This window comes from Chrysemys picta, chromosome 13 (genome assembly GCF_011386835.1).
Source record: "Chrysemys picta bellii isolate R12L10 chromosome 13, ASM1138683v2, whole genome shotgun sequence".
Classification (NCBI taxonomy): Eukaryota; Metazoa; Chordata; order Testudines; family Emydidae; genus Chrysemys; species Chrysemys picta.
The window spans coordinates 45,662,138-45,677,802 of NC_088803.1; the positions used below are offsets into that span (position 1 = coordinate 45,662,138).

At 42.7% G+C, this 15,665-nt stretch overlaps 1 protein-coding gene across 2 annotated transcripts in view; it reads left to right on the plus strand.

Moving 5' to 3' along the window:
• The first annotated feature begins 636 nt into the window (after positions 1–636).
• CDH26 (cadherin 26) overlaps positions 637–15,665 on the plus strand; it is a 32,183-nt gene continuing 17,154 nt past the window's right edge. Inside the window, exons 1-7 of one of the 2 annotated variants that reach the window (XM_005302931.4) lie at positions 637–780; positions 6,451–6,528; positions 7,129–7,251; positions 9,503–9,664; positions 10,772–10,919; positions 12,879–13,045; positions 13,411–13,539. In XM_005302931.4, coding sequence (XP_005302988.3) covers positions 748–780; positions 6,451–6,528; positions 7,129–7,251; positions 9,503–9,664; positions 10,772–10,919; positions 12,879–13,045; positions 13,411–13,539 — 840 coding nt within the window. In that variant the 5' untranslated portion in view covers positions 637–747. Of the gene's footprint in view, positions 781–6,450; positions 6,529–7,128; positions 7,252–9,197; positions 9,260–9,502; positions 9,665–10,771; positions 10,920–12,878; positions 13,046–13,410; positions 13,540–15,665 lie in introns of those variants that run through there. The other variant, XM_065566110.1, reaches the window with a different exon arrangement.

Consider the following 15,665-nt stretch of genomic DNA (forward strand, 5'->3'; position numbering starts at 1 on the left):
AGTGGGCAGCGCTTAGGGACACCACTATTTATTCCCTCCAATCAAGAAGCCAGACAGAGCCCCTGGTTACACTCCAGCACAACCAAGGTGGAGCCCAGCAGAGCAGATTGCTGCATGATTCTATTTTGAACAGCTGCACAATCTCCCCTGGGCAGAGCCTCACGTTGTCCACATGCATGGACACAGTTTGCTTTAGGGGCAGAGCTGACTCCCACCACCTCTCCCTTCCGCAGTCTGAGCCCCCCCGGCAATCCCACGCGTTGGGCACAGCCAGTGGGAGTGAGGGGGCCGCAGGATCACGCCGCGGGGGGGCTCGGACAACGCCCCAGAAGAACGGCACGAGCCCTGCAGCTCCCCCCTCCCCACCCCTTTCCCCGGGGGCCCTGTGTAGCGCGCCCACCCCCCTCTTCCCAGCCACGCGCGCTCCGGGGCTGGCACCTGCCCCGGCCCCAACCTCTGCCTCCGAAGCGGAGCGTGCAGAGCAGACCCGGACCCGCACTTCGCAACCGGGGGGCGGGGAGCCGGGAGCGGGGGCTGCCTGCACCTCTAGCGACTCCCCCCATCTCTCCGCGGGACCCTGCCTCTCCGGGGAGCGGCCGCCGTATCCCAGCGCCGGTCCCTGCAGGGGAGGGAGGGGGCGGCACCTGGGCGCCCAGGCCGCTCCTCCAGCCCGCTTTATAAGCGGGGAGGCTGCGGTGCAGCGGCTCAGGCGCGCTCACGCTCCGGTCACCGCCTCCTCTGCTGGCCATGGGGTGCCTGGCTGCGCTGCTGCTCCTGGCGGTAGGTGCAGGGGTGTCCGTGGGGGACAGCGCGCCCCGCGGTGGCTGGGCAGGGGGAGTTCGGGCACCGTGCGGTGGAAGAGGCAGCGGGTGCAGGGGCTGGGTAGCTCCAGAGAAAGGATGCACGGAGTCTGCCTCGGCTGCCCCCGCACCTGTGCATGAGTAATTCGGTGCCACCAGCGACACCCCACCGCATTCAACTGCCCCACTCTGGTAACGCCGGGTATAGGGGGGAAGCTTTTGGAAATAAAAATCTTTGCCCTTGAAATAGTTTGCCTGTTAACCTACGTTCTTCATAGAGGCGCTGATCTCAAAGAGGTAGGCTTGGCCGAATTTGATTTTTTTTTTATCATTTCATTTTTAAGCCGTTTGATTTTTAATCAATTTACATTTCCATAGTTGGAAGTTATGGAGGGGCCGGACACTAATTATTTAATGACAGTAGATGAGATGTAAAAAGTTAAGGCTTTATAACCATTAAAACCCAAGTTGTCAACAGCATAATATACAAAGTAAATATCCTTAAATCAAATTCTAGTACATTTTGAAGCAGAATTTTTCTTACATTGTCTAGCTGTAAATTTAAATGATCATGGATGGAAATTTGTCAGTTTGTGTATGTTCGGTGAAATCAACGTTTACCAACAAAAATCTAATCCTTCCAAGCCTACAAATCAATTAACCAATGATTTAGATAATGGCATAGAGAGTACACTTATAAAGTTTGCGGATGATACCAAGCTGAGAGAGGTTGCAAGTGCTTTCGAGGATATTGATTAAAATTCAAAATGATCTGGACAAACTGGAGAAATGGTTTGAAGTAAATACAACGAAGTTCAATAAGGACAACTGTAAAATACTCCGTTTAGGAAGGAACAATCAGTTGCACACCTACAAAATCGGAAATGACTGCTTAGGAAGGAGTACTGCGGAAAGGGATTTGTGGGTCATAGTGGATCACAAGCTAAATATGAGTCAATAGTGTAATGCTTTTGCAAAAAAAGCAAACATAATTCTGGAATGTATTAGCAGGAGTGTTGTAAGCAAGATATGAGAAGTAATTCTTCCGCTCTACTCCGCGCTGATTAGGCCTCAGCTGGGCGACATATTTCAGGAAAGATGTGGACAGATTGGAGAAAGTCCACAGAAGAGCGACAAAAATGATTAATGGTATAGAAAACATGACCTATGGGGGAAGATTGTGAAAATTGGGTTTGTTTAGTCTGGAGAAGAGAAGACTGACAGGGGACATAACAATTTTCAGGTACATAAAAAGTGGTTACAAAGAGGAGAGAGAAAAATTGTTCTTCTTAACCTCTGAGGATAGGACAAGAAGCAATGGGCTTAAATTGCAGCAAGGGCGGTTTAGGTTGGACATGAGGAAAAACTTCGTAACTGTCAGGGTGGTTAAGCACTGGAATAAATTGCCTAGGGAGGTTGTGGAATCTCCATCATTGGGGATTTTTAAGAGCAGGTTGGACAAACACCTGTCAGGGATGGTCTAGATAATACTTAGTCCTGCCTTGAGTGCAGGGGACTGGATTAGATGACCTCTCGAGGTTCCTTCCAGGTCTATGATTCTATGAAATAGGTTCCTTTGTGGAAAAAATAACCAAACAAGTTGAAGATATTGCTACAAGGTAAAGCGATGGAAATAATACATAAAAAGTGTTGGTACCAATCTCAGTCCCCAGTTCTACAAAGAATTACTTTAAAGCATATGAATAGTCCCATTAAGATGAGTGGAACTACAGTAGAACCTGAGAGTTACGAACTGACCCGTTCAACTACACGCTTCACCTGGAACCAAAAGTACACAATCAGGCAGCAGCAGAAAAAAAAAAAAAAAAAAAGCAAATACAGTCTAGTACCGTGTTAAATGTAAATGACTAAAAAAAAAAGGGAAAATTTAAAAAAAGATTTGACAAGGTAAGGAAACTGTTTCTGTGCTTGTTTCATTAAAATTAAGATGGTTAAAAACAACATTTTCTTCTGCATAGTAAAGTTTCAAGGCTGTAGTAAGTCAATATTCAGTTGTAAACTTTTGAAAGAACAACCATAACATTTTGTTCAGAGTGATGAACATTTCAGAATTACGAATTACCTCCATTCCCGAGGTGTTCATAACTCTGAGGTTCTACTGTAGTGACATGCTTCAAGTTAAGCATTTGTGAAAGGCTCTGCAGAATCAGGGCCTTATTTAAACACAAGTGCATATAGGAGAACCCACAGAATGCAAAATCAGTTGATTATCATTTAGTAAATACATGCATATTTCACACCTGTTCATTTATGAACTACTAGCATTAATAGAAAAGAATATAAAATAAAAAGATCTGGTTTACAAAGACTTGCTCTTATTTTGTGGTTGTACAATTTAATAATTTATACTTAACTACTGTAAATATATATTTTTATATATACCTGTACCAATTAGACTGACAACCTATATTTTTTATAATTTTCACATGTATACATGCACTGCCTATAGTGCTGTTATAATAATGTACTGATATAAATACTATAATTTCATTCTTATAGTATTTGGTTAATATACAGACTAGTATAAAATATACACCTGTCTAAAAATAATAATGAAGTCCGTTCCCTTTTTGTAGAGCATCGATGCTAATACTTCTATACATATTTATGGTTTTGTGCTTGGAGTTCTTATTATTAGCTGATCCTGTGCAAGTTAAGAGTTTGTGATTTCATAGGATTTTGTTCTTGCAAATGTTTCCAGCGGTCATGATACAAAAATTTGTAAATTGGTGAAAAAACAACTGAAATAAGTTAGCTAGGTGTGTTGTTTTATATCTCCTTCTAAAGCATCTAGCATTGTCAGAGTTAGGACATCTGATTAGATGGACCAGTGGTCTAGTCTAGTCTTTTCTGGTGTTTAAAAATGTCTTCAGTGAAGTTTCTCAATTTAAAAGTAGTTCAGGTATCTGCTCATGGGTTCAGGACCTTCAAATATGGTGGGTCAAATAATTCACAACCTGCAGTTATTTTTACACTCTTCCTGGGCAGGGATTCAGGGGATGCATCAGTGACATGATGTTCTGTAACACTAGTGTTAGCCTTAATTTCATTGGTAATGTCGGTTTAACCCCCATTTATTTTCTAATTTCATGGTGTAATTACAGCTGCTGTTTCTACTTGCTATGAGTTGATATGGAAACGTTCCCAGACAAGGTGGCAATATAGAGCCTTGAGTGACTGCAAAGTAGTAATTGCTATTTCATCACATTAGAGTGAATGCAGGAAGTTAAAAACTGTTTGGTAACTGTTTTGATGCTGGTGTAGAAGGCTTCATTAAGGGCAGACCTTCCTGCATGTACACACACCTCTCTCTCTCTCTCTCCCCCCCCCTTAATCAGGGCAGACATTCCTGGATGTACACATACCCCCCATAGTTAGAAGCTCCTAGCCAATCCATATTGCGTTCTGTTGGGGTACAAAACTGGCGAACAGTTTGAGTACCAGTCAGATCCAGTCCAGCTCTGCAGGGAGAAGATACAGCTGCCAAGGGTAACCCAGACTGAATCTGTGGGTTAGATCTCAATGCAACTAGAGCCCTGCGCGGATACAAAATTGATATCCTTGGATGCAGATATCCATGGATATAAAGCAGATATCTGTGGAGCTGCAGGGTTCTAGCGACAATGAGCGAGACCAGCAGGGCCATGGCCAGCGACCAGGCCAGGAACTACAGCAGTGAAAGCAGCAGTATGTTGGGCTGCCGCTTGCAGAAGCCAGTACCCAGCTCGGTCAGCTCCTCCCGTGTGGCTGTCCCTTTAAAATTGTGAGTGAATGTCTATTTGCATTGTAATAGATTTTCCAGAAGAGCATTTTGCGTAACAATATTTAAGGGTCAAATCCTCATCTTTGAAGTCAAGGAAGCCCTGCTGTTGTATAGCCATGAAGGATCTGGGCTTGAGTCTCTAGAGGGGGAAAGAACAGGAGTACTTGTGGCACCTTAGAGACTAACAAATTTATTAGAGCATAAGCTTTCGTGGACTACAGCCCACTTCTTCGGATGCATAGAGGGGGAAAGGTTCTCTTCCCCCTCCGCCCCCCCCCCCCTTTTTTTTTTTAAGATTTGTGAGAAGAGAGTGAATAGCTGTGTTACCTGAATGTTTAAAAAATGCAGAGCTCTGCCAAATAACAGGGCACAGCCCTGGTGGAGCCAACTGATTGTTAAAGATGGCTCCTGCTGAGGATGGGATCTGGAAGTGCTTCTCACAGCGTATCAGAAAATGTTTGGCAAATCTGTGGTGTGAAATCTATTAAATGCCACACGACTCTGCGAGTGTGTCTGGAGTGGGTGGTAGTGAGGAATAATAATACAGACATATTCAGCAAACACTGCAGAATTTCTAAGTCTTCTCTCAAAAGGAGTAGATACAATAAGTCTGAAGGGGGTGGGGGGGTTACAGAGATGGAAAGGCAGAAATTAAAGACCTGAGTCAATTAGGGCTTGGCTACACTTGCAAGTTAGAGTGCCTTAAATCAGCCCTGGGCGCCATAACTCCTGAGGTGTCCACAGTGGCAAGGCACTTAGAGTGCTTGGATTCTGCAGCTGGAGCGCTCCTGGTAATCCACCTCCACGAGAAGCATAGAGCTTGCTGTTCCCCGGCTGGAGTGCCAGGGTGTCAGTGTGGACGATGTGTTGCATTACTGCACTGCGATTGGTCTCTGGAAACATCCCATAATCCCCTGAAGTCAAGTGGCCACTCTGGTCATTGTTTTGAACTTGGCTGCAGGCATGCGGCTATCCCCTTTCCATTTCTGACAGCCCACATGCTTATCTGCTCCGGGACACAAAGCAAACCATTACTGTGGAACGCTCCTGCTGCAGAGGACATTTGTGCACGTGTGTGTGTATGTGTGTGTTTGAGAGAGAGGTGGTGGGTGGGGGCTGATGTCGGGTTTCCACCTTCCCCCTGCCTCTGTCTGAACTTACAAGACAGCATGCTGACACACGGCAATTATCCTTTTAGGGTAAGTACTGGCATGTTGTAGGACTGCATATCAGAATATTAGTATTTCCTAGAATTTGTTTGAATTTGAAACCCCCCCAACAAATTTATGGAGTCAGGTGTGAAGCAACACTATTACAAGAAGATAAACAAATTTATGATACTAGCAACTCTTAGGCTGGGTCTACACTACCCGCCTGAATCGGCAGGTAGAAATCGACCTCTCAGGGATCGATTTATGGGACGCGACAATCGATCCCCGAATCGACGCTCTTACTCCACCAGCGGAGGTGGGAGTAAGCGCCGTCGACGGGAAGCCGCAGAGGTCGATTTTGCCGCCGTCCCTACAGCAGGGTAAGTCGGCTGCGATACGTCGAATTCAGCTACGCTATTCGCGTAGCTGAATTTGCGTATCTTAAATCGACCCCCCCCCCCCGTAGTGTAGATGTAGCCTTAGTAAGTTCTGGAGAGATGAAGAAACCCAATCCACTATAAATCAAACTCTGCTTTATACTTCACAATTTGGGAAATACTTGATCAGAACTCTTCTTAGAGTCAGATGTCTTTTGGTTCCTTTTTCTGTCTGAAAAGGCAATGTACTTTCTGTTGGGTAAGTACAATATTACATAAGTCTCACAGACATCTTATAATTAGCCATCCCCCTAATTAAAGCTATTTTGTTTTATAAGGTTACTGCTGCCAGCGAAACCTCTTCTGAAAAGGACAGTGTCAGTCTAATAAAGACCATCCACAAGACAAGCAGCAAGGTTTGTTAATCTACTAATTTACTTATTACATAAGGTATTTAAAATTGGGATTAGAGTGATATGTAAATGTTTAGGATTTGCAATGCTAGTCTTGGCTTGCAAGAAATCACCATGATGTGAAAAGGCAGGGAAGAATTAGTTGCATTATTAAAAGGCCAGATCCCACTCTTTGATGAACCCTTTATGCTTGAGAAGTCGAAGGGAAGAGTGGCCTATTTGCAAAAGTATTTCCATCAGGTACCTGCCCCCTTTGTATCTAAGTGCCAAATTTGTTCTTATGGCTGCGCCTGTTAGTATGTATGCTTGGGGAAAAGTTCACTCCCTATTAGAGGAAGTATTAGAGAGTAGACAGGTACAACACTTGATCACTCACTTTCTTCCCTCTTGTCTATTGTACCCAACATAGGGCTGGGAATCAGGAAATTCCAAGTTGTAATCCCAGTTCTGTTGAAAACTTTAATGATTTTAAAATATTAGGTTTATACTCAGACTTCTTAATTTATAAAATAGTTGAATCATAAAAGCAAAATCTGCAATTCACAATCTATTGGGAGAGTCATCTCCCACTTTTGTGACCTGAATTCATTCTTATACCAACAGGGGCTGGACCTTTATCAGTCAGACAATCTTCGTTCTCTACAGCGTACAAAAAGGAGTTGGATTTTAACCACCTTTGAACTTGAAGAGGAGGACAAAGGACCATTCCCCAAACTTGTTGGAGAGGTAAAACAAAAGCTCTTGGCAAGGATATTCCTACTTTCCTCTATAGAATACTTTCCATCGCAGATTGGGGCCTCCAATGTAATGGGGTGGAGAGGCTGCCACTCTTCCACTGTGGAGCATGATTGGTCCTCATTTGAGAGACTGGTACCTTCCTTAAACACCACATAAGATAGAAACATAAGAACTGCCATAGCAGGTTGGACCACTGGTCCATCTAGACCAGTATTCCTTCCCTGACATTGATCAGCCCCAGCCGCTTCAGAGGAAGCAAAGAAACCCATGGACAACTCAGGAAGAAGTGTCCATAGGAGTTGTTTCTTCCTATGAGTTAGCATTAGGTACATTAGAGTTTATATGGAGGAGAAAGTCCAATAGAAAACTAAAGTCTTTGTTCCTTATTTGATTGACCTTTTGGTCCTTTCATGACAGTACATTGCCTCTCCTTCTATGGCTACTTAGTCTCCTTAATAGCCTCTTGAAGGGATTTTGTCAAAGACTTTTTGAAAGTCCAACTGGTTCTCCTTTATCTACTGGTTGTTGTTTTTTTGGACACACTAAAAGAACGGTGATAGGGAAGGGGTCTGTTTTGGGACCGGCTCTGTTCAATATCTTCATCAACGACTTAGATATTGGCATAGAAAGTACGCTTATTAAGTTTGCGGATGATACCAAACTGGGAGGGATTGCAACTACTTTGGAGGACAGGGTCATAATTCAAAATGATCTGGACAAATTGGAGAAATGGTCTGAGTTAAACAGGATGAAGTTTAACAAAGACAAATGCAAAGTGCTCCACTTAGGAAGGAAAAATCAATTTCACACATACAGAATGGGAAAAGACTGTCTAGGAAGGAGTACGGCAGAAAGGGATCTAGGGCTTATAGTGGACCACAAGCTAAATATGAGTCAACAGTGTGATGCTGTTGCAAAAAAAGCAAACATGATTCTGGGATGCATTAGCAGGTGTGTTGTGAGCAAGACACGAGAAGTCATTCTTCCGCTCTACTCTGCTCTGGTTAGGCCTCAGCTGGAGTATTGTGTCCAGTTCTGGGCACCGCATTTTAAAAAAGATGTGGAGAAATTGGAAAGGGTCCAAAGAAGAGCAACAAGAATGATTAAAGGTCTTGAGAACATGACCTATGAAGGAAGGCTGAAAGAACTGGGTTTGTTTAGTTTGGAGAAGAGAAGACTGAGAGGGGACATGATAGCAGTTTTCAGGTATCTAAAAGGGTGTCATGAGGAGGAGGGAGAGAACTTGTTCACCTTAGCCTCTAAGGATAGAACCAGAAACAATGGGTTTAAACTGCAGCAAGGGAGGTCTAGGTTGGACATTAGGAAAAAGTTCCTAACTGTCAGGGTGGTTAAACACTGGAACAAATTGCCTAGGGAGGTTGTGGAATCTCCGTCTCTGGAGATATTTAAGAGTAGGTTAGATAAATGTCTATCAGGGATGGTCTAGACAGTATTTGGTCCTGCCATGCGGGCAGGGGACTGGACTCGATGACCTCTCGAGGTCCCTTCCAGTCCTATAATCTATGATTCTATGAAGTTTGATATTCCTTTACAGAAGTAGTGCTGGCTTGTCCCTGTCATATTATGTTCATCTAGGCATTTTTTTATAGTATTCATCTATTTTTAATTGTAGTTTCAACAAGATTACTTGATAATGAAGTACGGTTCACTAGTCTGTAATTCTCAGGTTCTCCGAGTGATCATATCTTAAAGATAGGCATAACTTTTTGCTGTCCTCAGTATCAGCTTGTACAGTTGCTGATTTTGATGGGTGATTATAGATTTTTGGTAACAGCTTTGTTCTTCAGTTCCTTCAGAACACTTGGGTCCAAGTTAACTGGGCCTGGGGATTTGTTGCTCTTTAATTTATGAGTTTGTCCTTGCTCTTAATACATTACGGTCCAATCCAACTGGCTTTCTATTAATTTCAATAGGATTTGGATCAAACCCTTAATTACAAAGGCTCCATAACTACTATGAAGATCTCCCACTTCTGGTAAAAATTGCTTCTTATCAAAAATTGGCATCACAATTTCAATTAACATAGTAGCTAGAAACATCCTATTGTATTTATTCTCCCAGAGTGTGGCGTCATATAACCATGACTACAGAAATGTACCAGATGAATATGTTGTCCTGAATTTTTGTCAGTGTGTCTTTAAAACCTTTAAATCCTGGTGCTGAAACTTAATACTTATGATACAGTTAGCTTGTCACTAATGCTCCATTTCTTTTGTAGCTGTTCAACAACATGTCATATAGTATGTCCGTAAAATATTTAATCAGTGGACCTGGTGTAAATGAATCTCCAGAGTTTGGGTTGTTTTCTATAGAAGACAATGCCAATGGACATGTGTACGTACATCGTACCATTGACAGAGAGAACACCCCCTATTTTAAGGTAAATAGAGTTTAGAAGAACAGTTAAGCATATGGCAACTCTAAATTACTCTCCTACTGCTAAATGTTTCATGTGAAGGAGAAAATCCAGTAGTAAATTCAAGTCTGTATTTGTTTGTTACTTTCTTGCTTAACTCTTATGATAATAAATATCATAAGAGTTATCATAAATATGTCAATAAATATCTGCATGGCCAATGATCTCCATAAAATTGCTTAAATTATCTAAACATTGATCAATGTCATTGTCTAACCTTTGTGCCATGCTTGAAGTTCTGCAAACCCAGTATTTTACTCCTTGCATAGCTACAGTGTTATTGCTATGAAGCAGCATAAGCAGTTCTAAGGAAGGTTCTTGTTGTACACCTCATGATAAATTACAGTTCTAGTAGAAAAGTATGAGTTGTAAAACCATAAACTATTGGCCTATAGTACAGTGCTATTGCATTGTTACTATTTCTGGAAGCAAATTTTTGCTGATGTATAAAAGGAAGTATTGATATTGGTCATCAGAAAATGTCTTCTCCTCTTGTATGCAGATGTCAGAGCTCAATATTTAGGTACCATAACCAAAGGATGGCCTTTGTATTCAGGGAGGCTAGGCATTGTGAACCACCCTCCCGATGTAGAGTTGAGCCCTCTTCCACCACTTGAGTTATTGTCCGGAGTGCTGCCCCACAAGCACAGTGTGGAGAGGAAACCAGGCCAAGCTGGTGCATAGTTGAATGGGCCAGAAAGAAGCCTGCCAAGCCTGGTTCACAAACTACATCAGGTGGACCAGAAGGCAGGTGCAGCAATGGTGTCCGGAATTTACATGATGTGCTAGATTCTCCCATTGCTGGGTTATTTTGCGCAGCTGCATTTCCATTTTATCTATGTATTTATTTTTACAGAAAGTCTAGAACTTTACCATGTTTAGTTTTTAAATGCAGAGGGTAATTGTTTTGAGTTATACTAACTTTGCCAAGTGAAGCAACTTATTGTTAGTGATGCAAAGCAAAAAAAAAAAAAAAATAGCCAAATATGTTTAAACTGAAATAGCTGAAAGAGATTTCCTGTGCAATTCTGATAGCTAACTTTTGTTTCTGTATCAATATCCATTACTCAGATACGTTTCGATGTTGCAGATACAGTGACTGGGAAGAAAGTGGACAAATCTTTATTTTTCATTATTAAGATTAAAGACATTAATGATAATGCACCCAAGTTTCCCAAGGAGGAATTTAACATTGCTATAAAAGAAAACCATGATACAGGTAAGTGCTATCTAAAGAAGCGATTTCTAGTGGCTTGTGGGTTTTTTCCCCTCCCCTGTAGTTTTTATTCAAATATACATGGGTTTAGGGAGTGAAGGAACAATTTTCCATTTCTGTTGAAGTCATAAGTAATGTACAGACAGGTCACAATTCTGTAAGTACCTGATAACAGGTGCTTACAAACTGTCACAAGTAGCCCCATTGCCTTCAGTACCATGATACATGCTGTTGTTTTCAGGCTTGGGCCCTATAGTAATTCCTTTGCTACTTTCACCTCTGATTGCAGTATGGCAATCGAATGAAGTCTTATCTAAAGGAAGAATTGGTCTGAAATCAGTTTCTTGTAAAGAATACAGCAAAAAAGGGAATGCAGTTTGGGGAGTCATTTTTATCATGCAGTTTAAATGATGTTACAAAGCTTGAGACTTAAAGTCAAGTATTTTCCAAGACCAGAGAAGGTTCATAATGAAAGCCCTGCATGAAGTGTCTTAGTCTGCGTGTGAGAAGCTGTAATGCCAAAGTTATTGTCTACATCAACTTTAAATACACAGTGGCAGCATGTTATACATAAACACCAAATATCTTTAGCAAAACTTCCAGCGTCCTTGGGTCTGGTACCTTTTTATCAGTCAAAACTTGCACAAAATTGTAGAGAACTTAAAGGGATGGGAAGTAGACAGGGCCAGCTCCAACCTGGAAATAACAATCCCCGGGTCATACACTGTTGATGTCAATGGCAAAATTCACATTGATTTTAGTGGGAACCGGTTTAGAGCCTTTGTACGTAATTCTAGTATCCCTTATCTCCATATGAAACACAGTCATTTTCAGCAGTAGAGCTTTCAGTGTTCCTGGCAGGCATGTGAACCAGTTGTTTAGTGGTTGGACTTGGAAGCTGATAGGGCCCTGCTCCTTACAGGAGGTGCTGAGCATGTTGCAGGATTGGACCCTTTCATCCTTCCAGATAAGAACATAAAAGATGCCATACTGGGTCAGATCATGGTCTATCTTGCCTGGTACCCTGTCTCTGATAGTGGCCTGTACCAGAGCTTCAGGGGCAATGAAGAGAACAGAATAATTATGGAGTGATCCATCCTGTCTTTCGTTCTTGGCTTTGGTTAGTCAGAAATCTAAGGCAGTCCTGAGCATGGGGTTGCATCCCTGACCATCTTGCCAAATAGCCATCGACGGACCTACCCTCCATGAACTTATGCAGTTCTTTTTGAACCATGTTATACTCTTGGCTATCAGAACATCCCATGGCAATGAGTTCCACTGGTTAGTTGTGCATTATTTGAAGAAGTACTTCCTCTTGTTTGCATTAAATCTGCTGCCTGTTAACTTCATCAGATGACCCCTGGTTTTTGTGTTGTTTGAAAGGATAAATAACACTTCTCTATTCACTCTTTCTACATTGTATAGATCTCTATCATCCTCCCTTAGTCATCTCTTTTCAAAGCTAAGCAGCCCTAATATTTTTAGTTTTTCCTTGCATGGAAGCCATCTCTGAACCTTTTCCAGTTCCACCAATGAATCAGATAATAAACAAAAAACTGGACTGGGTGTGCTCGGAAAGAACAGTGTTGTGAACACATAGTGTGAGGTTGACTGGTGGCACTGCTGGGTTAGAAACCAGTGAATGTTTAGTAAAGAAATACAGAAATGCAATAAATATCTTTATAGTATATATCTCTCTTACAAATGTGTGTCCCTAAGTGAGCTAGAGTAATTATAACGGCAGGAGAGGAGGCAGGAGCTGCAGAGGAAGAGAAACATAAGTGGCAAACCTCAGTCCAAATGTGGAGAGCATATGTGGAGGCACAGAGGAGTCTAGTGGACATGCAGAAGGCCTGGAGTAATGAGGGGAGAAGTAGTAGAGAGGGATAAAGGTCATTAGGCCCAAGCACACCCATGTCAGTAGTGAGCTCGTGTAACAAATGCTTCAATTCTTCATCCTAGATAAGCCAGTTTTCAACTTGACAGCTTTTGACAAAGATGAAAAAGACACAGCTAATTCTCGGGTGACCTATTCCCTTACTACACAGACACCCAATCTGAAAGAGCCCAGATTTAACATCCATCCTACCGAGGGTTTTATAGTGATTTCAGGATGCTTGGATCATCAGGTGAAGTACATAATATGTTACGATATATATATATATATATATAATGCGACCCGCTATAACACGAATTCGGATGTAACGCGGTAAAGCAGTGGGTCCAGGGGGGCGGGGCTGCGCACTCTGGCGGATCAAAGCATGTTGGATATAACAGGGTTTCACCTATAACGCGATAAGATTTTTTGGCTCCCGAGGACAGCGTTATATCGAGGTAGAGGTGTACTTGCCATGTGTAAATTTAGGTTCATATAGGAATCTCTGGAGTAGGGAGAGATTCACAAGTATAAATAGTTTAAAGGATCAGTTTTGTAGCAGCGACCAGACACTTTTTCCTAACCTATATTTTGGAAGTTAATTAACTTGTTTTTCAGACTGCCAGCTCTTTCAAACTTCTGATCAAAGCCAGAGACGATGGTACCCCACAAATGTCATCTACTGCAACAGTTAACATTGCTGTTGAAGATACAAACAACCACCCGCCTGAATTTACCAAGGAAAATGTAAGGAATAAGTGCAGGTACTTTACTGAATCATCCCAAGAGGAAGAAATTTCAATCCTGCCAGGTGCCGTGTAAGCTCAATGGCAAATTAAGAGTGCTTGGCACCTTGCAAGATCAAGCTAAAGTATATATGGATGTGGGTTATTAACAAAACAGCACTAAGATTTGGGGGTTGTGATGGATACTCAGCTGAACATGAGCTCCTAGTGTGACACTGTGGCCAAAAAAGCTAATGCCATCCTGGGATGCATAAACTGGGGAATCTCAATTATTTTACCGCTATATTTGGCAATGTGTGACTGCTGCTGGAATACTGTATCCAGTTCTGGTGCCCACAGTTCAAAAAGGATGTTGATAGATTGGAGTGGGTTCAGAGAAGAGCCATGACAAGGATTAAAAGTTTAGAAAACCGGCCTTTAGTGATTGAGCTCCTTGAGTCTATCTATTTGGCTTATCAAAGAGAAGGTTAAGGGTTGATTTGATTACATTCTATAAGTATCTATCTGAGGTAACACTTATATATAATAATGGACTCTTCAGTCTAGCAGAGAAAGGGATAATACGGCTGGAAATTAAAGCTAGACAAATGCAGACTGGAAATAAGGCATGATTTTTTTATTGACGTGAGTAACTATTGGAAAAATTCACTCCATCACTGACAATTTTTAAATCAAGATCGGATGTTTTTCTAAAAGATCTGCTCTAGGAATTATTTTGGGCCTGTTATAAAGGAGGTCAGACTAGATGATCAGAATGGTCCCTTCTGGCCTTGGCATCTATGAATGTCAATAGAAATCTCTTAAATGTTGACAGGAAAACACTTGACAGGATTGTCATCAATTTCAGTGGATTCCCATGTACTGATACTGGCTCCTCTAAAAGTTTTAGTGCCATTTCTGTAATCAGGTGCTATTAAAACAGCACTTACATGTTGTAGAAAAGTGGACTCGCTGCTGTCACGCCCTCTTTTGGCTGGGCATGGCATAGCAGGCTCTCCATCTAGTACCCCTTACCAACAACCTCTCCGGCCTTGCAGCAGTCTGTCTTCTTGTGACTCAACCCTCTGGTCAGGCCACATTTAGTCCCATCCCTTCTGGAGTAACAAAGTCTGATAAACAATGGAGTGGCATCCTCAAGCCAACTCTCCATCCCAAGTCCTAACACACTAGTCCTTCCACAAGTGGTCTCCAGGACCTTTTCTGGTGGCCAGTGTGGAAACCAAGACCCTCCTTCTCCTCTGGGTTCCAGTCTAGGGACCCTGTAGAAAGCAGCCAAGGTCCATCTACTCAGACTCCTTGCTGCCTCCCCGGGACCACTTCCAATCTCAGCCTGTCCACAGGCCTTTCCCACCAACCCCTTCCTGCGCTCACTGTGCACCTGCATGCCTCTCAGGCACTCCCTTCTTTCAGGGCTCTGGCTTGTAGGATTCTTCCCTGGAGTTCTTCACCAAATCCCAAACCAGAAGTACAATCTGACCCACTTCCATCCCTCCCAGGCTTGAATGTTAGTCCTTCACAAGTCTCCCTGGGTACTCTACTTTTCAGCTGAACACTCACCCACCCTGCTGGATCATGAACACTACCTCCCAGGAATCTTGCCTCCATTTTGAGACGCACCACACAAACTAACTCCCCTCCTGTAGCTTTTCCCAATTCTCCTCTCTTCTGACTTCTATCAGACCATTCTCAGACAGCAGGAACTCCCAGCCTCCTTTCTCCTGGCTCTCTCTAACTGAGTTTTCTCAGGCCTGACTCTTTTCCAGGTGGACTGGCTAATTGACCTACTTAGCACCCCTCTGGGTCCAGTTCCCAAGCTCTTGTTAACCCTCTCAGTGCCAGTGTGGGGTTTACACCCCATTATACCTGCATTCTCAAATGCACGTTATAGAGTCAATTTATTTTAATATAGCCGACAACTGGAAATGTTGGTTGTGATCCATAATGCCCAGTACACCTGGCTACTTATGTACCCTCTGTATATCCCATTGTAGGAGTTAAGTTTTGCTGAGTTGTTTCTACTGTCAATTCAGAGGATAAAGCTGTTGCTAATACCGGCAGCAGGGTGCTCTCAGGAGGGGGTTTGCTATGACGGTGGGACCAATGAACCAAGCTTGCCTAAAGGAAAGT